At 40.1% G+C, this 27264-nt stretch overlaps 1 protein-coding gene across 2 annotated transcripts in view; it reads left to right on the top strand.

Annotated features, from left to right (window-relative positions):
• The window catches only part of insrb (insulin receptor b), a 76895-nt gene that overhangs the window by 2118 nt on the left and 47513 nt on the right, over nucleotides 1-27264 (top strand). For both annotated transcript variants that reach the window (XR_013301525.1, XM_077608219.1), the window contains exon 3: nucleotides 15774-16322. Coding sequence is in view for 1 of the 2 variants with exons in the window: in XM_077608219.1 (XP_077464345.1) it covers nucleotides 15774-16322 (549 nt within the window). In the remaining variant the exon portion in view is untranslated. The remainder of the gene's footprint in view (nucleotides 1-15773; nucleotides 16323-27264) is intronic.

The raw sequence follows: 27264 nt of genomic DNA, 5'->3' as shown, positions 1-27264 counted from the left end.
CATGTCAGATCAATTTTTCCCATATAAAATGAATTAAATACAAATTAGTCCGTTCCCATCCTCTGAAAAAACACCTAAAGATAGGTTATTACAATGGAAAACATGTTTTTAACTGTTTTAATTCACCACCTATGCTCAAAAAGTAACAAATACCCTTTTATGGTTATGATCCGCAGTAAAATGTGACATTATTATTACGGTACTGTATGAAGTTCTTAAATTCGAGATTCTTTTCTGAATGTACTTGTAAATTTGCATTCTCTTGGACTTTTTGACTTTTTTTGCCAAATCTTCACTTATAGATTCATCTCCAATTTATTTAAAACTATCTTAGATCATTTCCCCCCTATAAAATGAATTGAATACAAATTAGTCCGTTCCATCCTCTGAAAAAAACACCTAAAGATATGATATTACAATGGAAAACATGTTTTTAACAGTTTTAATTCACCACCTATTCTCAAAAAGTAACAAATACCCATTTTATGGTTATGATCCGCAGTAAAATGTGACATTATTATTACGGTACTGTATGAAGTTCTTAAATTTGAGATTCTTTTCTGAATGTACTTGTAAATTTGCATTCTCTTGGACTTTTTGACTTTTTTTGCCAAATCTTCACTTATAGATTCATCTCCAATTTATTTATTAAAAAAAAAAAATCCACTATAAAGTGAAAATCTTCAAAACCTTGACATAAAAAAAAATTCCCAGTAGAATATTAGTATAGCACAACTCTTTCCTCATCAATGCTGTTATTGTATTATCAAATATACCACAATAGATAGTCAGTGCTGTTTATGGGTTTCCTATTTGAGTCTATTGATGACAGGTTATTTTTTTTGCTGTTTACATTTGCTCTGCAAACTGGAAGGAATTATTTGCAAGTCTATAAAGATCACATAAAACTCGACGTGTGCCGTTAAGCCGCAATAACAGGACTTAATATGTGCTTCTTTAAGCCAAGTGTTGCTATTTAGACAGACTTGTTAAAATGGCCGCTTCCTCTGACCAGGTTCAAAGCAAACGCCGCGGACGCTCCACACAGGTCACGTATGCAGACAGCGCAAGGGGCCCCTGGAAGGGGTCTTATGAGACCAGGCTTCTCGTTCGTACCCCCCCTTCCTCATTCTTTCCCCCACCCCCTTTATGCGTGTCCCTCTAGGGGAGCGGGGTACATGCCATTGGCTGCTTCTGGCGCCTTATTTACTCAATTCTCGACTTAGTGACCATATTTGGCACTCTTGAGATGTTTACGCTGAAGAGGGTGCGGGGTCAACAAGTAAAATACTCAGAATATGGACTTCTAGGAATGCTTCGTTCGGTAATCTGCACCATATCTCAACGTCAGTCTTGGTAACGGGGAAGCAGAATGGAGAACCTCGCCGCGTTCCGAATACTACGAGCCGGGGCCGAGAATGTCGTAAAGATTTTTTTTTTTTTTGCAGCCTGTTTTTACGAGATTTTGCCATAGTTATCAACAAACAGTTTTGTGAAGTAACTGCTGAGCTGTCTCCTGGACGGACTTGTGAAAAACAAGTTGTGCAACCAGGAGCCTGCCCCCCCTTCTCGTTCCTCTTGGCCCGTGTGTGTGTGTGGATATGTGTATTTATGCATCTGAACTTATGTATTTTTTTTCGCTGCACGCCTGATCCCAAACTTTGACAGCTCTCGCCGTGACAATCCTCATAAAATAACCATTCATTGCCTCAAAAGAAAGGGATTACCGTATTTGCCGGACTGTAGGTCACATCTTTTTTCATAGTTTTTCTGGGCATGTGACTTGTATATATGTCATACCTATCAACTTACCGTATTTTCACGACTATACAGCGCATCGTATTTTTAGCCGCAGTGTCACTAACGAGTGCTATTTCTGTATTTTAAACACACAAAGGACGCACCGGTTTTATAGATGCAGCCAGGCATGGCATATATATATTATATATGGATGAATATAGAACCGCAATAGCGCTGGCTACAGGAAGCAGCCCTAGGCTCGGTACTCAGCCGTTTGGTCGCCGGACTTTTGGTGGCCGGTCTTTTGGTCGCCCGGAAGGTTATTGATTATTACCATTTGAAATTGTTGCTCAAATTCCCTAAATACAAACTGCGAATTATTATTTAGTCATACTTGATGCCCTATTAATTAATAGGCTAAAGAAAAGCTCCAAATTTCCCGTACTTTTATTGTGTTTTGTTGGAGAACTTGTTAAGACCCTGACTGACGTAGCTTCTTAAAGGAACAACGCATGTACATACAAACTCTTCTTATACACTCAGTGAAACTGCTCATGGCCATTGTTGGCTTTTAATGATGCGTAGACCGTGTTGTTTTACCTTGTTTTGTCGTCGGTCTATTGGTCGCCGGTCTTTTGGTCGCCCGTTGTCGCGGTCGGGGCGACCAAAAGACCGCGACCAAAAGACCGGCGATCAATCGACCACACACGATATAGTTCACAGTCTAGCTTTGAATGCTCTGTTGACGCCAACATCTAGCGGCAGGATTTCTTTTGTAAATACAGCCGAAATGATGGCGACCACCAAATTAGTGTTCGCCGTTATACTGGGTGTATTGACAAAATAACTACATATCCCAGCAGTCACTGCGCAGTACTTTTTCTACGGGAAAATAGTAAGAGTCGGGGGCTGCTTGCCGTAGTTGTCCTATCGACTGATTTATTTTATTTCATCGTGATAACAATTTTAGTAATTGGTCCATATATAAAGCGCACTGGATTATAAGGCGCACTGTCTATTTTGGAGAAAATGTAAGACTTTTATGTGCGCCTTATAGTCGTAAAAATGCGGTATATGTTTTATACGTTTCTTGATCATTTAAAATTGTGTACGCCGTATCACAACTTTTGCACAGGATTTTTTGAAGTACGTTTTTTGTTGTAAAACCGATCTCGTTTGACCCATTTCGGCTCTAATCCGGATCGTCTCGGGCGCTGGTAGCAGTCAAAAACTGCTAATATTGTCATACTTTAAGCACGCCAATTCGCCTTTCATACTTCCGCCCGGTAATAATCTGCTAGCGAATAGAGTTCCGCCTTTTTTGAGTCACCCGCGGAAATCCTGGGAAATGTTTAAGATGGAGATACGATCCGTCACCGTCTCGCTAGCATCAAAGGAAACCCCCGAGTGTCCGACCCAGCGTGACGTCCAACCGTGAACGAACAAGAGCGTTTACAAACCCGCACGCACACGTGTCTTTTACGGCGAGCCTGTTTTGTTTGACTTTGCCGCTTATCTGACGCCGTCGGGATCCGACTCTCGTTCCTTGATTATGAGATGTGGCTGTTTATGTAAACCTACGCTCACTGCACAGAAATGCGGTCTGGGTTGGGGGGGTTGTGAGGGGCTTTTTCTGCCGGGATCGCACACGCAGGCAAAGAGAATGCGCCGTTACGCCATGCCGCAACAATCTGACTGGATAGTCCTTGTTGCTGTTTGCTTTGGCCCCGTTTTCACCGTCGCTGACGTTCCACTGTAAAAATCGAGTCGAGTCATCCTTGCTTCATGTGGCTCGGCAAGGGAATCCTTACGTGGCTCAAGATAAATAGACGCAAGGACAGTTTCTTCACAAAAGTCACCATACTCGACTCCAGTTCTGGACCCAGGAGGTCCTAATCAAGACTTAATGCTCAACACTTTAGTCACCTTGAACCTACTTATTTATGTGACCACGTATTCATGTTGACTACTTAGCTATGTTGACTACTACTTATTTATTATGTTGGCTACTATTTATTTATGATGATGACTATTCATCTATTGATTATTTATTTATTATTACTATTAAATATCTGTTCGTTTGTTTGTTGTTGTTATTTGTGCTCTTCCTTACTTTTGTTGACTACTTATTTGTTAGATAGATTTTAGTTTACTTATTTATTAGTTATTTTATTCTTTATTGATTTATTTGTCTGTTTGTTGTTGTCATTTGTGCACTTCCCTACTTATTTATTTATTACTAGTTCTGTTTATTATTTGTTTGTTGTTGTTATTTGTGCTCTTCCTTACTTTTGTTGACTACTTTTTTTTTAGTTAGTTTTTAGTTGACTTATTTATTAGTTATTTTATTCTTTATTGATTTGTTTGTCTGTTTGTTGTTGTTATTTGTGCACTTCCCTACTTATTCATTATTAGTTATGTTTATTATTTATTTGTCTGTTTGTTGTTATTTGTGCACTAACTTACTTTTGTTGACTACTTGTTTTTTTAGTTTTTAGTTTACTTATTAGTTATTTTATTCTTTATTGATTTATTTGTCTCTTTGTTGTTGTCATTTGTGCACTTCCCTACTTATTTATGTTGTTGACTACTTATTTATTAGTTGTTTTTTATTTATTTATTATTTGTTTGTTTGTTGTTGTTATTTGTGTATGTCCCTACTTATTGACTACTTATTTGTTTATTATTACTTATTTATTGATAATTTGTCAGTTTGTTGTTGTTATTTTTGCACTTCCCTATTTATTTATTTTGTTTACTACTTATTATGTTGACTGCTTATTTATCACTAATTTATTGATTATTTATTTAAGAGTTATTGTTATTTGTTGATCATTTATTTGTCTTGTTTGTTGTTGTTGTTGTTTGTGCATTTTGTGGTGAAGCTTTAAATCTCATTATACTTGTATAATGACAAAAAAGCATTCAATTCAATTTAGCTTATAATTTCCTAGTCCGAACTTTGTCTCGTTTGCTAATCAGGCAGCTTTTGTAAGTCAACAATTTGGCCCAAAAAAAATGGAGATTCCATTCCAGACTCAAGTGGTTTGTTCCTGCTGATTGATATGTCTTCTGCATATATCCAACTGTTAAATATTGCCAGGATTTTTTTCCTCCACATTTCACTCCATTCCAAATAATGACGCGAGACGTGCAAGCGCTCATTGAGTGTCGTTGAGTTGAATCATTAGCGGCGTACAACCGAATACCTGCGCGAGAATGTGTGTGTGTTTACTGTGCTCTAGATGCCGTGTAACCGAACCTGATTCGTTCAATTTATTTTGAGGACCGTCATATGACTGAGAGGTGGTCGTCTGACACACCACCCAACACTTTCCCACTCACGTGTTTGCGTCCACATTATTTGGGCTGTCATGAATTTCCCCCCCTGGCTTTACCCCAAATCACCTCCTAGCTTAAATGCTACGTTAATTACACCGGTCAGTATCATGTCATTGGAATACAGTGAATGTTTTTAACTCTGTAACGATACTTTAAACACGACTCCGTTTATTTTCGATACTAGAAAAATAAATGGAACAAATGTTCATGTTGTATTAACAGGCATCACCGTGTGATGGGTTAGCATGGCCGCCTTGCCGTTCTGAGAGCGAGGGTTTTAATTACTGGTGGGTTTTGACCTTCCTGGGTGGAGTTTGCATGTTCGTGGGTTTTCTTAGGGTATGACTGTGTTGTTCCAGGTCTCAAATACACCCGTAGTAGGCTGGGTGACCAATCTCAATTGTCCTTCGGTATGAGTGTCAGCCTGTCAACTGATCCAGGCTGTCAAAAAGTTGGTTGGGATAGGCTCCAGCACCCTCGCGACCTATATAAGGATAAGCGGAATGGAAAATTCAAAAATATGGATGGTCCAGTCTCCCTGGTGAGGCTCAGTGTTGACCAGATTAGTTCACAATTCATAATTTTGTCATCAAATATTATTCATTGATTCATTTTCTGAACCGCTTTATCCTCACTAAGGTCGTGGGGGGTGCTGTAGCCCATCCCAGCTGACTTTGGGCCAGAGGTGGCGGACAGCCAATTTCATACCTAAGGGTGATCAGCCTACCATGCATGTTTTTGGAATGTGGGAGGGAACTGGAGTACCCAAAGAAAACCCACGACCCCAAAGCTGTGAGGCCGACGTGGAAGCCACCGGGCTGCTAATCAAATATTAATACAATAATATATAATATAATAATAATTGCGAGCTAAAACAGTAGCTAATGCTTATTATTTGTCCGTAGCAGTCGATCCAGTTACCAATGAAGGCAAAGAATCTGTCAAAAATGGAGTCCATTTCCAACTCCAGTTCTTATAATGACACACTTTGGCCTCACCTCTAAGTGTGTTTTACTTGTCTTTCCACTACGTCTTGCACAGTATCATAAAATCCTAGAACATGTTAAATATTGAACTTCCAGCCTCTATCTTTACCCCATTGTAAACGTGTTACCCCACACTCTCCCACCACCCCCGGTTGATGGGGTAACAGGGTTCATTGTTATCCACCGGTTTGTTTCTTTCACGCTGCACACACACACACACAAATACACACATTCAGCACTCGGCATGAGATAGGAAACCTTTTCTCTCAATCCTATTCATTACATCTGACCCCCCCTCACTTAGTTTATGTGTTTCTGCAGGGTTTTTTTGCACCATCTGGGCCCAAGTGAAGCCGAACACGTACACCTGCGCACAGCTAGCTCCCCGTAGCACTCAAACCCAGTTTATGTTGTGTTTCCTCTGTGTGTTTGTTTGTTAATGTGCCCAGGACTGACGTGCACGGGTGTGTTTTTTTTTCGCCCCCTGACAAACTAGCTTATGTATGCGTTAGCGTTACCAAGGTGATAGCCGGAGCCGTGCTGGTCGTAATAGTTGAATCCACTTTTGCCCTTATTGATCTAGCTTTTTTATCTTTTTTTGACAAATAGTGATAAATATGAAAAATAAATAATAAGAATAATAAAATGGCTAATTTTCTCACTTATTAGTCGCATTCGTGTATAAGCCTCACCCTTGAAATTGCCTTAAAATTGTGAAATGTTAGAATTTCTCTCGTATAAGACGCCCCCTGTTTCACAATTTTCACCTCCATGTTCATGGTTTTAATAGTGGATACAAATGTGTTACTTTGAAGTAAAAAATCTTTTTAAAAAATCATAGCACGTGGCGATTGGTCGTCTCGGTTGCATTTTGAACGTCAGCGTGACGTCAATATTCCACCCATGCCATACCTAGCATGATTATGGACATTCTGCACGGGAAAAAAAACTTAGCTTAGCTTCCAGGCTTTTCGCATGTATTCCAGATACACATGCTCATTGATGTGTATTTCGGTATATTTTACCATTTGTTTATTAATGGGTACAAGTCTGAGGAATGGAAAAGGCAGTAGGACAAAGAGATATGGCAAAGAGCAGCTTGTGTGTGTATGTGTTTGTGTTTGTTTGTGTGGTTTTCCGGTTGCAGCCGGTGAGAGTTGGTGGTCGATCAGCACAGACAAACGGGCCATTAAACTGACCTGGCCCTTAGGCACTCAATCCCTCCACTGGCTAGCCCCTCGCTAGCCCCTCGCCAGCTCCGGCTTTTCCGTCTCGGTTTGTCGGTTTTCCCAAACGGCATATCTTCTTTAACCCTGTGCTTCCCACAGCGGGTTGAAATGTACGCCCACCTTCTTGTCTACACCATATTTAAATTTGTGTTGTCCAGACCAGATTTTCAGTGTCGGTGCCAGTCCGAGGACTATTATCCCAGGACTTGGACTACGAGAATTTGGCTATTTTTGGTGTGTCAGATTTGGTCACAAGATGGAAATCCACCATCCAATATTTCTGTGTTTTTACAATAGACACACCTTTCGTCTGCTGTAAATTAAACTAGAAGGCGAACATGTCTACTAATTTTCTTTAAAAAAACAATAACAAAAAGCATTATTCAATATTTTTAGACCTGGGCTCAAACCCTCGTCCCCAGAACTGTGAGCTCGGCGTGCTAACCACTTGATCAACAATAGCTGTGGATTTTTGGAGTCAATTTCTTGTTGCTTTTTATATTAATTAATGTTTGTTTTGAATGGAAACTGCATTTAAGCCATATTTTATTTCCTGATTTCCCCCTTTTTAATCAATAATTGCACTTTTTTAAATCAAATTGTTTGTGTCTTTTTAGTTCAAAAAGCATTTGTGAAATCTAAAAACTAAAATATGTTCTGCTTTGCGCTTTATTATTGAACATAATTGTCAAAAATGTTTGTTTAATTTGGGATGAAAAACAAATGATTAAGATGTTTTCCCTTACTAAGAAAAGAAAGCTCAAATAACCATTGTTTTAGATCTATTTAAAAAACGGATTATTTAGGGCTATTGATCCAGTAAAAAAAATATATATCTAAAATGGTCCGGCCCGCATGAAATCGAGTTAACGTTAATGCGTCCCGCAAACCAACCCGAATTTGACACCCTCGTCCCAAACTTAAGTCGCCAGACACTTTTAGAAGAAAAAACGGCAAAACCATCATCAGGCGTAGCGCCGACTCATGTAGCTCTGGTTTGCGGCTTGCAGAATTAGCGGACCCGACCACGCCGGCCCACCGGGTCTCCGACGCCCTCCCTCCCGGGCCGAGGTTCACCACACCAAGACTGCGCCGCTTGCGCCACTGGCTAGCGTGGGAATACGAAAAGAACATCAGATGTTTACTGTATTACTCACACCCGTGCGTACACGCGCTCGCCGCTTTCCCGACCCGTTCGAAACGCCGTCTCGGTCGGAATCGATTACCTGCTCCTGTTTCCAAGCCCTCTATCTGTGGACAAATGTCTGGACTATGCTAGGAATGCCGCTCGACCCTAACACGCCTTTTTATTTGAAGCGCCACCTGGTTTGGCCGTTTCGGCCGGCGAACCCGGAATTCTTGGGATTTTTTTTCTTTGTTTTGCCCTGCTACGAGTTGTCCGATTTTGTTGGAAATAAGCGGAAGGCAATGCGCTTTTCCAGTCACGTGGCGTTAGGTTCAAATATTGCTAGACGAGGTGTTCGTAGACTTCTCGGTTCGAAGCTTCTGAAGAAAAATGAGGGAACAAATTGGAACGAGGAAATGAGTAGCGAAAGGGAAAAAAACCTTCACATGTAGAGACAATGACCATCTTATCTGCAGCGCATATGGATTGAATTCTTGGCCTTTTGTGACTTTTCAGTCCAAAGAAATCGCCATTTTTTAACTGCATACTGGGAAACAAGCAGTCCATGAAGACTCTTAAAGAAATGTATTTAATAGATTTGGAATTATGAGCAGGCTCTGTATAGCAAGAAGACAGACTTTTGTTTTTAAATTGTTTTTTGTACTGTTTGACACAAAGCATGCTTCCTCCAGATGATTGGCAGTTGAGTTTGGTCTGCAACATTGCATTTCATATCAGTAGACCTTGCGTTTCAATCATAGCTCATAGCTAGTAAGTAACAAAGTGATAGCATTGTCAGCAGTGTAAGTAGAAACATTTATAACAGGGAATGTAAATAATTTACACAAAGCGGCAATTTATACTTGATTGCAATTGTTTTATTTATTTTTTAACATGCACCATATCATTCCATTGGGGTTACTACTGCATTTATTCGAGTATAACGCGCACCCATGTAAAACACGCCCCGTAATCTGTGACTAAAAATTAGTATACATTTTTCTGCCAAACACATAAATCGCCATGACAAAACATTTATTCACATGTGGTACGGAAACCTGGTAAAACAAACTACCAGTATGAAGACAATTCTCAAATGGAATTTGCAATTTTTAGTCCTTAAAGTCTAATTCATCATCCTAATATTTCAATTTTTTCAATGTCTGATTCATCATTATCAGACTCACCAAACAATTGATTCCATTCTTCTTGAGTTCTTTTTTTAAGTATGATTACCGGCCAATAAAAACGGGCTCTCGCACCCCATCTGGCAGACAAAGACAGGTTTCACCGGGATTCGTGTATAACGCGCACTTGGTACAAAATTTTGCGCGTTATACTCAAATAAATACAGTAATTGCAACGTGGTGTCAGGGGCAACTTTATGTTAACCAATCAATGGACAGAACCACATTTAGGCCACTGCAAAAGCGAACCAAATCCCATTTCGGGACGCTACGACGTAGTTAATTTCGGACTTAGTATCTTACTATATTCGTACTATATTTGTGCTTACTATCAAGTATGGTCTTGCAGGATTAGTTCCTAAATTAAAGTCAATGGCTGGGATCAGCTGTACCGCTCACCGTTTCCACCTCGTCTTCACGACCTTTATTACAAAGGTCGATATAGTGAGTCATTGTTTTTAAAAAAAATAAGAGCAGCGTTAATGACCAGTCGCATCTTGTAGCCATGGCTGATTTGAGTTTGACGTGGCTCCGTCTCCCTCTGCGCGCACCGGGCCTTCCTTTCTGTCCTAACGCCAGAAGAAGCGTTGCCATTTGGTTTGGGCCGCATTCCTTTGGCCGGCCATCCGATGGCACGGGTGGGCTTGTTGCTCTTTTACCCTCGATGCCCCTTCGGATTTGCCGCAATCTGGCCCGCTGCCACAGCTGTAATGGGACCCAGCATTTGTATATAAATAGGCTAGGCCAGCTCCGCTTGCTGTGCCGCCCAATCGCAGGCTTGGCCAGCGTAGGAACAGGTGCTGCAACCTACAAACTCCCATTTACCCTTCTCGGTGTTCTCCGCACCATCTTGCCGTGTCCTCAAATGGACGCCTCGATCGCAATCCGCCAAACTTCCCTTGCACCGTAAGGGGGAAAAATCCGATGATCTCTAGAGTTTATTTTCTCTTGCCTGCCATCAAGGTTGGTTTAAATCAGAGGTCTCCAAACCGGTCCTGGAGGGCCGCTGTGGGTGCAGGTTTTTGTTCCAACCGATCCAACACAAACAGTTTAACCAATGAGGTTTCTGCTGAAAAAAGAAGCACCTGACTGCAATCCACTGATTGCACTTCTAGGATACCAGATTGGTGGAAAGGTTTCCTCTTACCAGTTGGAACGAAAACCTGCACCCAGTGCGGCCCTTTCTGGAATAGTTTGGGGACCACTGGTTTAAATAAAGGAAATTGGTGTGATCCAAACATGGATTACCATATTTTTTTAGTATATACGCCATATTTATCACTCCAAAAATGATTACTGAATCAAAGTGACAAAGACGAAACGCCATAACGCAAGACAATGCGGCCGATTCTGTCATTTATTTCAAAATAGAGAAAATATAAACTGATAAAATGTTAAACAAAATGTATTTTGACGTCTATGAATGCAATTGAAGAAAAGAAACAAACTGTATCTTGCATAAAATGTGAATTTTTTTTTTTTACCGTAGACTTGTTGAAAACTAGACCGCTACGGACGCAATTCCTGGTTGTACTGCTCACATGACTTCCTTTTTGAATTTGTCTACGTTCAGGCAACACCCTTTCGGAATGTGCAATCCAGCAGACGATCTTTTCGATTCATACAGAATCTCAGAAATAGCACGTGCGATAATTTTTTAAATATATTTTCACTTCAAAGTAACACATTTGTACTCCTTATTAAAACCATGAATGTGGCAGCGAAAATTATGAATCAGGGGTTGTCTTATACGAGAGAAATTGTCAAATGCAATGATTTTAAGGGTAAGGCTTATACTTGGAGGTGGCTAATATACGAGAAAATACAGTACATCTCGATTTAGCTCTCGCTCTACTGAATGACATTTTCCTCTAGCCAATTTATCATGGTGCTCCCTTGTGTTCTATTCTGTAACTTTGGTCTTTGTGTCTTTGTTTTGGAAATGCAAGTTGGGATGTGTTGATGAAAATCCCTCATATGGAATCATGCCACACGTCGCGTTGAAAACTGTCTATATTAACAAACAACTGTATTTTTTCGACCACTTGGCGTCCCGGAACCGCTGCCACATCGTCTTTCTCCCGGGCTTAGATCAGCAACTGCGCCGTGGGCAAAATCTATAATCAGCAGATCACCTCATGTGAGACAACATGCGGCCAAGATGTCAGAGAGAGGAAACTTGTCACAGTCCAGAGTTAGACAGCCACCTGGTTTCATGCTACACAGGTCTGGTTTCACACTAAGCTAACATGTGGCTGCCCTTTTGCTTCTGAGACCGGCAGATCACGACTTTAGGCCACGGAGGTTCTCCGATCCTCCCCGTCTCCAACGACCCGGATCTACTTTCCCTGGGCCGGCCAGCTCCCGTTAGATTAAATTCTCAGTAGGATGCCCTGGTTTAAAAATAAGAAAAGAATCTGTCTGAAATTGCAGCGACACCCTGCTACGCCGCAGCTGTGGGCGGCTCATTCAATTAATCCAACGAGCGCAAAGACCTTTCCATTCTAAAAATCCAAATGTGGGTTTGATCACGTATCACTTTCAGAATACTTTTTGACAACAATTACCGTCCCGCGTCCCTTTTATCGGCCGCCTTTAGGTCCATCGTTGGAAACAATGAAACGGCCAGGGTGGTCGATAACCCGCGTTTCTCTTACGGAGGTCCGATAAATTGGTACAGTATGTTCCAGTTCTGCTGTTTTTCCATTCTTCAGAACAAAACGGACCCCCTTTCAGCGTCCCCCACCCCCTCCTCGAGGCTCGTTAAAGGCTAATTGAGTTGTTATTGTAATGAAGACCTCTTGTGTGGCCAGTGAAAGGGTGGGCGATAGAGGGGTCACGGTCACCGGCCGACAAACCGATCCCACCCACCGCTCGTTCCGTCTCCAGGTTTTCAACGTTCAGACTAGTTTTTGCTACAGTCTTCTGGTTTTGACTCTTTTGTGTTTTGAGATGCAGGTTCATTTTTTACTGTTTGGATCCGGTGGTCCGCAGGCTTAATGACCCCCACCCAGGCTGTTTTTGTATGTGCGCACATTGGCGGTCGGTCATGTAACAGTGATCCACAGCGGCCCTCCATTCATGCATGTGATCACCAACCGTCTTGTAGGTCCTTACGTCATTCCGCGTTCCGGGCCGGACTCAAGTTCCACTTTCACCCCACTCTGATCACTTCTCTGGCTCCGGACCCCTGCTCTTTTCACCCACTCTTCTCATTTGACGCCCATTCCTCTCTCCCACCACCCAATGACTCCCTATTCATACTCATCCCATCTTCGTCAATGACACATTTGGGGAGGGGGGGCTTAATTTTTAAGACAGTTTCCCCTACTCTGGTGCCAGGATAAGTCATTCTTCATCCAATACAAGGAATTCAGTGTTTTGGAAGTTTCTGCAAACCACGAGGAGAGGGCATAAAGTAATGAGACCTGTTGAGTTGAATCAAAGTCTGGTTAGGCCAAATTATTTTATTATGTTTTTAACAGTGTGTCAAAGTGGCGGCCCGGGGGCCAAATCTGGCCCGCCGCATCATTTTGTGTGGCCTGGGAAAGTTAATCATGAGTGCCGACTTTCCGTTTTAGGATCAAATTAAAATGAGTGTAGATGTATATTAAATTTCCTGATCTTCTTTTTAAATCAATAATTGTAATTTTTAATTATTTTTTTTCTGTGTTTTTAGTTCAAAAATCATTATGTAAAATCTAAAAATATATTTAAAAAAAGCTAAAATAAACATTGTTTTAGATCTATAAAAAATTGAATATTCAGGGCTTTTAATCCATTTATAAAAAAATATTATAAATATTATATCTAAAATGGTCAGGCCCGCATGAAATCAAGTTGACGTTAATGCGGCCCGCGAACCAACCCGGGTTTGTCACCCTTGGTGTAGGGGAAGGGAACTGATCAGTGAAGATTGCAGTCTCAGTCAGATGAGTCTGGTAGGTCAGGACTTAGCCCCGTTTCCATTTTGGGACGGTCCCTGGCTCTAACTTGTCTCCAAATTATTTCTTGCTACATATGTCTTACCTGCAGTGAATTGAAAAGCCACCGACCATCTTATAATGTTTTTGAACACAAATGTCTAATTCCACAATTACCGTATTTTCTCGCGTATAAACCGTATTTGTCGCTAAAAAATGATGACTGAATCGAGGGTACGGCTTATATGCGCACAAATTAGACTTGACATGCACAAAACGGCTAGGTGACAAAGACCAAACGCCATAACGCAAGACAATGCTTAACATAATCTATTCTGACGTCTCTGAATGAAATCAAGAATTTTTTATCTTGCATAAAACGGGAAAAAACTCACTTACCTAGGGATGACAAACTAGACCACTACGGACACACTTCCTGGTTGTAGCGCTCCCGCGACTTCCTTTTTGAATTTGTCTACTAAGTATCAGATGCAGAATGAGGTCCGACCAGGTACGAGCGAGGGGTACCTAATAAGTGCTTAGTGTAAATATATTTAGATGGGGAAAACAATCCTAGAGTGGGCAGATATATTTTACACTGTGGCTCTGCAGATCTTGTGCAATGCAGTTTTGTTGTGATGTTGCACAACGGGTATCCAATTAGCTGCAGCAGGCAGGCAGACAGAGAGTGCTTTGGCCCGGAGGCCTGTTTGATGTGACCAGGTGATAAGCAGGACTCGCACCGCGGTAGGTGTAGTGTTGCCGTTATCGCTGGCTGGGAAGAACACCAACTGCTGCAAAATAGCGGTTTGTTTTCCCTGACACTTTTGGCTCTTGTTACCCTACGTGGCTGACAAAGGTGGCTTGGGTTCCAATGGAATTGTAAAATGAAAAAAAATTCAAGGCAAGGTGCGGCTTATACGCAGGGGCGGCTTATATGCGAGTAAATACGGTAAGCCTCCAAAATAGCGCTTTCCCCCATTGTTCCCGCCAAAGGTGACAAAAGATGTCGCTCGTACCGTCACCCCCCGTCAGTTGGCAGCTCCCGGAAGGTGACATTTTGAAAGCCAACTTTCAAGTTTGCGTACTTGGACAAAATGCAAGTCTGAAATGACTGGCGAGTCATGCCAACACGCCGTTGTAGTAAACAACCTGGTTTTATTTGACAGTCAAGTGATTACAGGCTTTATTGGCTGCAATCCATTTAGACGTCTCTTAAACCCTTCCATTTATATGCCGCTGGTCAAAGTTTGCACTTGGACTGTTGACATGTTTGTTTCGCTAACCATTAACAGATTGGGAAGTTAATAGGGAGCTTCCCCCTGATGAATTATGGGAGCTGCAAGTCCTCGTTCTCCAACGTTTAGCTTTTGACTGTTTATTTTTAAATGTTGTTTTTTTGCCTCCCCCCAGTTTATTTTACTGGAGATAATGTTAGATAACGTATTTATTAGAGTATAACACGCACAAAATGTTGCATGTTATACTCGAATAAATACGGTAATTGCATTATGACGGCTGCCGAGGGGATTTCAGCACCCGATACGGCTATTTTTGGGAGTATCAGACAGTATTTGATTTTGTCCCAAGATCGGATCTGATCCATTAATTTTATTTTTGGTAGCGCGGTGCTTTTCGGCTGACGTAAATCAAAACACGAGGTAAACATGTCGGCTGAGTGGGACTACTTCTCTTTAGAAACTAATCATAGTCACTAAGTATCGCGTAATATTTGTAAACTGAACATTCCCCAGGGAATCGATCACTTTCATAGTTTAAAAAATGGTTTGACATTTACTGGTTACATTTTTTTTGTATTATAGTTTTTGTATTATAGTTATCGGCAAAACTAATCTTGAAAAAAAAATGGGATCGGAAGTTAAAAAAAATGAGCATCCCCAGTTGAGTTGCCTCAAAACAAGCCCTTCGAGTCCAACTGGATTGGATGGCTACTGTTAACGAAATAGCTAATTACTCTAACTTCTACTTTTGCACTGAAATATCAGAAAGAATGGCAAGGTTTTTTTTTCAATTTCTCACGTTTGGTCAAGGACATTTCTTTTCATAACGTGGTATATTTTCTCATATTACAGCTGCTGTTTTAAGCACGTGCCACCGAGAATTCAAATGTTCACATAACAAAGCTACATTAATATACGATGTCTTGTCAATGAACTAACGATAAATGTCCGAGCAATTCAACTGGTCTAACTTTCGTCCCCCTTTTTGTTCCTTCGCAGTCTGCCAGAGTAAAGACATCCGCAACAACGTGACCAACCTCCACTCCCTGGAGAACTGCACCATCATCGAGGGCCACTTGAAGATCCTGCTCATGTTCAAGACCAAGCCCGAGGACTTCCGGGGTCTCAGCTTCCCCAAGCTGCAAGTGGTGACCGACTACATGCTGCTTTTCCGGGTCTACGGCCTGGATTCCCTCATCGATCTCTTCCCGAATCTGACCGTCATCCGAGGCAACAACCTCTTCTTCAACTACGCCCTGGTCATTTACGAGATGCTGCAGCTGAAGGAGGTGGGCCTTCACAGCCTGATGAACATCACCCGAGGGGCCGTGAGGATTGAGAAGAATCCAGATCTCTGTTACCTGGCCACTCTGGACTGGTCCAAGATCCTGGACACGGTGGAAGACAATTACATCGTGGAGAACAAGAACGACAGAGAGTGCGGCGACGTGTGTCCCGGCACGGCCCAAGGTCAGACCGTCTGCCCGCAGAACACCATCAACGGGCACTTCCGGGGGAGATGCTGGTCCCAGAACCACTGCCAGAGAAGTAAGTGCACTCTACATCCTTTTACAAATGGAGATTGTGAAGCCAGGAACTGTAGTCAGGGGTCCTTTGGGGGCTTTCCAGAATTGGAGGACAGTTCCAATTTTAAATAAAACAGGAATTAGGATATATTTGTGATGTGTCCACCAACACACAACCTTTTTAAAAGAGTGAATCACACTAAAGTTGATGTCAGTTTTCCTAGTCAAATTCATGTCCTTTTTCGTATTTTTCAACGTAAAATTCAAGTTGTTTGAATGTCTCCATCCACCGTATTCAAAAGATCAAAATAATATTTGTTCTTTCACTCAGTTTAGTCATTTACATGAATACATTTGTTCGATTGATCAACAGTAATGGCTAGATAAACAGCTGGCGTCTACTCCTGAGAAGAAGAAAAAAAAACACAATTGATTGTTATCCCCGTTATGCCAAAAAATGAATCATGGCATAAAAAAAGTTAACATGTATCGGAGATAAGCTGAGCTAATCAAGCCTTTGGAGAACAAAAATACGGAGTGGTTGTAGGTTCAAGAAAATCTGTAAGCTAAAACGTCCTCCAGTTCTGGATTGATCCATTTATCCAAAAAATTTTGGTGGGGAAATTAGCTTTCCCCAAACCTTTCTCATAACATATAATGTATGTTTCACGATCACCTGCATTTTACATTTGAGATTGTGCTATTGACATTTTGCATTCTCCGATTTGGGGAAACTGTTGAAAAGATAAACACCGCACTCCCTTTCCAACGAGGCAATTGATTTGCCCAATTTTTAGCTCCATTTGGCGGCCGGGTGCTTCTTCCCGATATCTACCGCCAAACAACCGCGGACGGCCAATGCCCTCTGATTAGCATTCTTTGAGCAAAGCGTGTGTGTGTCAGAGGAAGTGATTCATAATTATAGAGTGGCCATCTTCTTGAAGTCCCAAATGACTCGGGCGTTATTGTTGAGTCAGGAACTGAGCAGTCCAAGGTAGGCATTATGGTAGACGAGTCGAGCGGGAAGGACGGGGTGCAACCCGAGGGATCAACAGTAGAGTACACATGTTTGTTGGTATTTTCTTTTCTGCCTTACTTCCCAAAAAAAATGACAACTGTGGCTTCCTTCTGCAGGCCGGTCGCTCGACCAGTCAGTTTTTCCTCTCCTACCATAAACACAGAGAATGGCGTCTATTGTGAGGCATAGAGAGAATGCTTATTATTTTTTTTCCGACTGCGATTATAGCCCGGGTTGTTTTTTTTCTCTCTCTCTAGTCCGCCTCCGCGTCTGACGGACAGGCCGGCGTTGTTCAAAGCGGAACGACCGCCGCCGTGTTTATACTTGAACTTCAACCGTCGCGGCCCGCATTTACATTGGCTCCCTCGCGCACTCCTCCCGGAACGTTTGTGCCGGGGAAAGCGATACAGGAAGTGACCTTGTGCGTCCACGATCTTCTTACAGCTTTCACGCGAAGACTGTAGAAACGCAAGCATGTTTACGCTACGTCAGACAATGTCTCTGCGTGTGCGTTCACGTCTTCTTTACGTAGGAAATTCGAGATCGAGAGTGCTACATACGCATAATAACTTTGCACCGACTGGATCTATTTGCGTGCCTGCATGTAGTAAAGTATGTAAACATGTTTCGTATGTCATGTTAAGCGGCTGCGATTTCACCTCAAGTACATTGAAAACAAATCTTACGCTCTCCAAGATAGCCCTGATTAGAATTAGACTTAAAATAGTTTTAAATTTTGAGTTTTTTGTTTTTTTTAGTATTTTCTGTATGGTGTTCTGGTCCTGTACCTGGCATCAAATGTTCAAAATGATCGATCGATTGTGGGGGAAATTGAAATTACCGTATTTTCTCGCATATAAGCCATGCCCGCGTATAAGCCGTACCCTTAAAATAGCCGAAAAATCGTTGAATTTTACCATTTCTCTCGTATAAGCCGCCCCCTGATTCCCAATTTTCACCTCCATATTCATGGTTTTAATAGGGAGTACAAATGTGTTACTTTGATGGGAAGATGTTAAGAAAAATCATTGCATGTGCTATTTCTGAGATACTGTATGACTCAAAAGCACGTTATTAGGATCAATATTATAAGGAAGTTAGTCATTCATCCAGTAATGGTTGTTTTCTTACTGCAAAACAGAAAATAACCAACAGAGTAAATGTTAATTTGCCAACATCTAGTGTTAAAAAAAATAGTATAGCATATAAACCGTACCCTTGATTCAGTCATCTTTTTTTTGGTTTACAAATACAGCTTATATGCGAGAAAAATACGGTAAAACTTCATTGCTGCATGTAGTGCTCAATGTTTTGTATTTAAATTTCTTCAAAATGTATTGAAAAGGAACCTGAGGATTCTTGCGGATTAGATTAGATACATTTATTCATCCCGTATTCGGGAAATTTCATATATAACCATATAAGCTCCCTATGTTTTAAAATTTAACGCACACAGGTCTGACGATCATTAGATGCAACATTAAGGTTTGTGTGAGTGGAAACTGTGGAGTCGTTGTGTTTTTATAGGGTTGAAAGTTGCCTGAGGTAAGAGACAGGCAGAGCCTGCATTCTTCTGATCTTACACATGCAGGCAAACCCTCACTTGTGTCTGCACGTGTTAACATACGGCCAAGGTTCACGGATTTTTCAATTCAAAAAATCGTATTCTTTTTGTAAACTTACTCTATGTAATGATCTAGATATTAGAGGACCGAGTCATTCATACTGTTGTTGCGATCTAACTTTGTCCCTTGCTGAGGCCTGGCACAACATGTTTTGCCTCACACACACACACTGCATGCTTGCACAACTCACTAAAAACACACACACACTCTCATACAAACACACACACATACGAGAGGCGAGAATGTGGTTCAGGTCATAGTGAACTCTGCTCGCGCCTACGTTCTTTGTTGCCCGCTGCGATTGTTTTCTATCGTTCCCTCTCGAACACACACACACACACACATACACTCATATACACACACACACACACATACACTCATATATACACACACTCCGGTTTCTTGATCAAACCTGTACAAGCACTCTACACGCTCACATGAAGCCAATAGAAAGTGTCAGCCAAGCACTCTCACACACGGTTCATTTCAAGAAACACTTGTCAGCCCTCCGTAATCATTTAGAAGCTTTTAGAGTGGAACTCATGACGGTTTGGTCTTGGGAGAATTTGTTTCATATTTCATCCAGTGTTGGTACAGCAAATAATGCCATTTAATAATGCCTTAGTGCACATGTGTCAAAGTGGCGGCCTGTGGGCCAAATCTGGCCCGCTGCATCATTTTGTGTGGCCCGGGAAAGTCAATCATGAGTGCTGACTTTCTGTTTTAGGATCAAATTAAAATGAAGAGTATTGAAGAGATTTTCCCCCTTTTAAATCAATAATTGTAATTTTTTAATCATTTTTTCTGTGTTTTTAGTTCAAAAATCATTTTGTAAAATCTAAAAATATATTTAAAAAAAAAAAGCTAAAATCAACATTGTTTTAGATCTATAAAAAACGGAATATTCAGGGCTTTTAATCCAGTTCTTTTAATCAATTTATTAAAAAAATCTAAATATTATATTTTCCTGATTTTCCCCGTTTTAAATCAATAATTGTACTTTTTTAATCCATTTTTTTTCTGTGTTTTTAGTTCAAAAATCATTTTGTAAAATCTAAAAATATATTTTAAAAAAGCTTAAATAAACATTGTTTTAGATCTATAAAAAATGAATATTCAGGGCGTTTAATCCAGTTCTTTTAATCCATTTATTAAAAAAATTTAAATATATTTTCCTGATTTTCCCCCTTTCAAATCAATAATTGTACTTTTTTAATCCATTTTTTCTGGGTTTTTAGTTCAAAAATCATTTTGTAAAATCTAAAAATATATTCAAAGAAGGCTAAAATAAACATTGTTTTAGATCTATAAAAAACTGAATATTCAGGCCTTTTAATCCAGTTCTTTTAATCCATTTATACAAAAAAATCTAAATATTATATCTAAAATAGTCCGGCCCACATGAAATCGAGTTGACGTTAACGCGGCCCGTGACCGAGATTGTCAGGTTGCCATGTACTTCTTTATTCATGTCATTATCACATTTGATATTGCGGAAAAAGAGGGTTGGGACTTCAGGGATTGTCGAAAAATAGAACTATTGAATAGAAAAACATGTCAAAGTACTTTAAATTTGACTTCCAGTTAAACACGTATGGAGAAACTACACACATTGTCGCCCGATTGTTTAGTAGAAAGAAGAACAAGTTAAGGATAGCCGTGTTCAACTAAGCCCAACGTCAGTTTGTCTTATTTGTAAAATTGTTTGCAATGATAAGAGGCAATTACTGTAAAACAGTCGTCAAGTTTTGCGCAATTGTCCCCCACTGACCTAAATCTGTTGCAATCTAACAAAATGCTATCAGTCTGGAGCTTCAGAGCGACTGGAACTTTTTTTTTTTCACTGAGAGATTATTTACTGTTTCTGTCTGCCTGGAATCAGAAATGTGTTTTATATTTAGCTGACATGACAAACTTGTAGAAGACTATCAGGGGTACAAAGCAGAATAAAACGCTGTAAATAAAATTAATTTTGACGTCTATGAATGAAATTCAAGGAAAAAAATATACCGTATCTTATCTAAAATGTGAAAAAAACCTCACTTGTGCCTGCCATAGGGATGGCAAACTAGACTTCCTGGTTGTACTGCTCACATGACTTCCTTTTTGAATTTGTCTACGTTCAGGCAACACCATTTCGGAATGTGCAATCCAGCAATTCATTTATACAGTATCTCAGAAATACCTCATGCGATGATTTTTCTCAATATTTTCCCTTCGTAGTAACACATTTGTATTCTCTATTAAAACCATGAACATGGTGGTGAAAATTTTCAATCAGGGGGCGTCTTGTACGAGAAAAATCATAAAATTCAATGATTTTTAAGGGTACTGCTAATACGCGGAGGCGGCTAATGTGCAAGAAATTACGGTACAAAGTAACACATTTGTACTCCCTATTAAAACCATGAATATGGAGGTGAAATTGTGAATCATGGGGCGGCTTATACGGGAGAAATTGTAAAATTCTGGGATTTTTAAGGCAATTTTAAGGGTACAGCTTATACAGTGGTACCTCGACCTACGATCAGCTCGCGGTACGACGAAAATTTCGATCGAATAATTCGCCCGCAATACGATCAAAATTTCGAGATGCGACCAAGCCAGGTGGCCATGACATGAGAGGCTGTTTATCATTGTAGCGTTTATCATTTTTTGCCGCATCTCTTTCGTGTATAACAGATATCTACGAGCACTGAACGATTTATTCAGACGAGTTTCGACCAGGAAACGCACAATGCGCATGTGTGGGCCAAAAAGAGGGCTTTCTGGGTAATGAAGTATACTCGTGCACACAACATCACCCAATTTTAGTTCTACTAAACACATTTTATCACTATTAAACCACTAGTTATGTGTTACTTTGTTAATAGATGGCGAATTAGAAGAAATAAAACATTTTTTTCCCATCCAATATCCTGTTTTTGGTGTTTTTTCAGAGGGTTGGAACGAATTAATCTGTTTTTAGTTCATTTCAATGGGAAACGTCCGCTCGAGTTACAAAAAGCTCGACATACGATCTCAGTCCCGGAACGGATTAAGATCGTATGTCGAGGTACCACTGTACACTGTAGTTTAATTCCCTATGTTCACGTAGAACTCGATGACGGTTGCTTTATGTTGACACGGTACTCTCTTGAAATCCGTCTGAGCTGCTCGTTGGCAGGCAAGCGCTCGCTACTAAAGCGTGGGTTGTCAAAAAGGACTTCCTCATTACTTCCTGCCTTTGTCCAAAGCACATCCTACTGCTGATCTCTACAACTGCACCCTGGGGGAAGGCTAATGGGCAGAGAGAGGCGCCGGGATATTACTTACATGTGAGAGACGGCGAGAGGAAAGATAACTAGTTTATAGGAGCCCATTCACAAAAAAAAAAAAAAGCGCCCTGGTGGAAACATTGACTTGAAATCTTGTTTTGCTAGCTTAACCCAAATACTAACCGGCATGTTTGTCTGAATATGCAGACGTTGACCTCGGACCAGAGGAAGGATTGAGTTTGTGTGCGCTGGGGGAATCGAACACGAGATTCCATACCTGTCAACCTCTCCCGATAACTGCCCTTATAAATGATTATGATTCCCCTTACAAACCCCCCAAAAACCTTACAAACACCGTACGAGTCGTACGACTCGTACGGTGTTTGTAAGGTTTTTGGGGGGTTTGTAAGGGGAATCATAATCATTTATAAGGGCAGTTATCGGCAGAGGTTGACATGTATGAGATTCCCTCCGCTCAAGAGAAGTGGATTGTTTACAGGTGTGTGGTCAGATCGGATGACCGCCTCCTTCCGCCATTTTTGTACATCAACGCAAGGTGGCCATCAAAATATTCGTTGGTGGCGTGAATTTTATTTGCGTGGATCATTGACAGAATTCCGTTTTGACTGCTACGTTAGCGCCTTGTGCTATTTTGGAATATTTCAACTAATGTTTGATTGATGGCGTACGAGCCAATAAATGCAAAGAATCGGAAATGATTGAAATAACCGCATTGTCCGGATTATAAAGCAAACTATTTCCTTGACGTTTACGAGCAGGATACGCCCATTTTCTTTACAAAACTGGCTTTGCAAACTTTGTTACCAAATTTACCAGTAAATCCTGAACGTGGGGGAAATTCTTCCGCATTTTGAGGTGGTCAGACAGCTTATTTTGACTTGACTATAAAATTCTCGAGAAACATATCACCGACATAGGAAAAGCGTGTTTAGGTTGAACAGCGATTAAAGGTATTTAAATTTTGTTCAGACAAGTAATACAGTGGTACCTCGAGATACGAGCTTAATCCGTTCCGGAACCGAGCTCGTATGACGAGATTCTCGTAACTCGAGCGGACGTTTTCCATTGAAATGAATGGAAAACAAATTAATTAGTTCCAGCCCTCTGAAAAAACACCAAAAACAGGATATTGGACTGGAAAAAATGTTTTATTTCTTCTAATTCGCCATCTATTAACAAAGTAACACATAACTAGTGGTTTAATAGTAATCAATTGTGTTTAATCTAACTAAAATTGGGCAGATTTCGCCGACGGGAGACAGACGTTTGGGGGCGTGGGGGGGTCGTTTTTTTTCCACACAACGCACTAGTAAACGGAACAAACAAATTCAAATTAACTTGGATTAATATATACAGACACTCAAACATATGTTTAATGTAACTTTACACAAAACTGAATTCTAATTTTGTTGTAATCTTTTGTTACCTTTGTTTTTCGGGTTGGCGGTTTGCCACGCCTCCGCCCTCACGTTCGCTATCGATGGACTGTTTGCTGTTGTATTGCCTTCAAAATATTCCCAAAATGATGCACACAAATGTCCTCACAATAGGATAACGCACGACTACTTGCCAACGAGAAATAGTCTTTAAGGAACGATCGCGGGAGCTTCTTTCCTTAGAAAGAATAACAGGAAATACAATAGTTGAGCTTACCCACGTATTGATTGTGGGTAATGAAGTTTTATTCTGAGAAAGGTTGCCATTGCCTATGGGTGTTGTGTGCACGAGTATACTTCATTACCCAGACAGCCCTCTTTTTGCATGCGCGTTGTTTGTTCCTGGTCTTAGGAGAAACTCGTCTGAATTAATCGTTCCATGCTCGTAAATATTGTTATACACGAAAATATGCAAAAAAGACCTGGCTTGGTCGCATCACGAAATTTTGACCGCATCACGGGCGAATTATTCGATCGAAATTTCCCCCGTAAGATGAGCATTTTGTATGACGAGCGGTCGTATGACGAGGTACCACTGTATTGGAAAACGGATGGTTCTTTTCCACATATGTACTGAACATTATGTCCTGATAGTTTTTTTTTTCCGCCTCACAACGATTCTGTTGAGGAAGGCTAGCCAAGACCTAAATCTTCCAAACACATCCTTCTTCAGAGATTCTCAAAAGTCAACGCTGGAAACGGACAAATCTCTAAATTTGATTTTCCTCAACGGAGTCCTCATATGACCTCTCTTTTCTTGAAGTTCCATCCAAGTTTTTTCTTTTTTTTTTTCCACGCTTCTCTACCAAACTTACTTCACTTGAAGCTTATCTCCAGGAAATGCTTCTTTTCCTAGAACTGCTGTACAGTTTTTACTCCAAAAATACTACAACAGCAGTTCCAATGAAGTCGGGACTTTGTCTTAAATGACTAAAAACAGAATATAATGTTTGCCGATGATGTTAAACTTATATTTAAGTGAATACGCTTCAAAGACAAGATACAAACAATCATTAACTTGGAATTTTATAGCTCGACACATTCCAAAAGAGCTAGGAGAGGGTCATCTTTACCACCGGGCTACGTCGTTTTTACTTTTAACGGTGCTAAATAATGTTTGAGAGCAGAGAACGTGAATTGTTGAAGCGTTTTAGCTGGAATTCATTCGCATTCTTGCTTGGCGTAGAACTTCAACAGTCCAGTTTCTTGGTTGGCACGATTATAATACAGCGTACAGTGGTACCTCAAGATACGAGCTTAATTCGTTGCGGAACTGAGCTCGTATGTCGATTTTCTTTTAACTCAGATGAACGTTTTCCATAGAAATGAACTAAAAACAAATTAATTCATTCCAACCCTCTGAAAAAACACCCAAAACAGGGTATTGGATTGGAAAAACATTTGTATTTGTTCTGATTCGCCATCTAGTAACAAAGTAAAAAATAACTAGTGGTTTAATAGTACTGAAATGTGTTTAATAGTACTAAAATTAGATGGATTTCGCGGAGGGGGGACTTTTTGCACGGCAACGCGCTCGTAGCATAACATAAACTAATTAAAATGAACTTGGATTACGATGCAGACACACTCGAAAATAAGTATAATCTAATTTACAATCTAAACTTAATTCTAATTTTGTTTTAAATTTTGATACCTTTCTTCTCCCAGGTTGGCTCCATTTGCCCCGCCTCCTTATGAGCAGCCTCTCGTGTCAGCTGTCTGCTCGTGTATCAAAATTTGTCTCGTATCTCAAGATAAATATTTGCTCAAAATTCTACTCGTATCCCAAATTGCTCGTATGTCGAGGTTACTCGTACAGAATCCTCAACATTGCTTCTGGCCGACTCAAATTTGTCCTAAAATCGTTTATAAAACACATTATAATTCACCTTTCGCTGTACTGCGACACCTTTGAAATTTCCTTTCCAATGCAACAAACCTTGACACTTATTTTATAGCTCTGGACTTTGGAATGCAAAAAAAAACCCAATAACCACCTCGCTCATGTTTTTTAAGCAGTTTTCTGGCAGCGTTGGACACATTTTGGAACGGCGTCTTCTCGTTTCAATCTGCTTTCGTCGAAGAATGTCTGGACCAGAAGACAGTTCGTTGAACTTTGCCCACGCTTGTCAGTAATTTTACGCAATGTTCATTTAAATCGTTTGAGAGCAAATTGACAGTGTTCTTAAAGTCTGAACGTTTCTTGGAGCTGAAAAAAGAGCAACGTCGCCCCCGCGTCTTCATTGTGTCCAAAGCCAAAATGGGGAAATGACCACAAGTTAACAAGATAAGTGCGTAGAGATGTGTGACCGCTGTTTGTAAACAGCAAAGTAATAGTCCGCAATCCTTCACATTAAAGAACGTAATGTGGCTCTGCTTTGTGCGTACGTAAAACACTTTCAAAGTGATCCAGATAATAGTTTGGATTTTATGCACTTTAAGCATTTTCTTTTCTAAAATCAAACTGTTTCAGGGGGAAAAGAAAGCACGCTGTTCCTTCAGCCACCAGCAAAATTTAGGTAGAAATATTGACCAAAGCTCAATAAGATCTCAGAAAATATTTTTTGTACGGTATTTTCTATGACTACGCCATATATGTCACTCCAAAAATGATGACTGAATTAAGGGTACGGCTTATATGTGCATAAATTAGACTTGACATGCACGAAACTGCAAGGTGACAAAGAAGAAATGCCATAAAGCAAGACAATGCTGACAATACGGTCATTTATTTCAAACTAGAGAAAAAGATAAAACGCTAAACAAAATGTATTTTAACGTCTATGAATGAAATTGAAGATAAGAAACAAACCGTATCTTGCATAAAATGTGAAAAAACTCACTTGTGCCCGCCATTGCTCGCCCACATCGAAAATAATGATTTTTCATGGCCATAATAGTACAATAATAATAATATACTATTATCCAAATCATATTTTAATTCAATATGTACATCCACCTATTGAATGTTTTATTGTCATTACACAAGTATAATGAGATTTAAATATTCACTACAAAGTGCACAAATAACAACAATAAACAAACGGTGATTTATGGATGGGCGTGTGTGCATGTTAAGATTCTATCGCTAAATTTGTCCAAACCGTGCAACGTAGAGAGTTGACATTTTTTATGGTGGCCAGAAACAGCTGTCGGATCCTAATAGACGATGATTGAATTTCTTCACCTTGTGTGTAAACTCAATCTTTTATTTGTTAAGCACCCATTTTTTTTAATAGCGCAACAATTGTATTTTACTTCCAAACAAGCAGTTTGTAATCAATAAATGATAACAATCACAAAGAAATAATCAATAAACAATAACAATCACAAAGAAATAATCAATAAATAATAACAATCACAAAGAAATAATCAATAAATAATAACAATCACAAAGAAATAATCAATAAATAATAACAATCACAAAGAAATAATCAATAAATAATAACAATCACAAAGAAGTAATCAATAAATAATAACAATCACAAAGAAATAATCAATAAATAATAACAATCACAAATAAGTAATCAATAAATAAGTCATAATTAATAAATAAACAAGCAGATAACACTAAAAGTAGTTATCATTTTCTTCACGATACATCCAA

The sequence above is a fragment of the Stigmatopora argus genome, chromosome 8 (assembly GCF_051989625.1).
Source record: "Stigmatopora argus isolate UIUO_Sarg chromosome 8, RoL_Sarg_1.0, whole genome shotgun sequence".
NCBI classification, from domain to species: Eukaryota; Metazoa; Chordata; class Actinopteri; order Syngnathiformes; family Syngnathidae; genus Stigmatopora; species Stigmatopora argus.
Note: the sequence above shows the minus strand (reverse complement) of the source record. Positions and strands in the feature narration are given on the sequence as shown.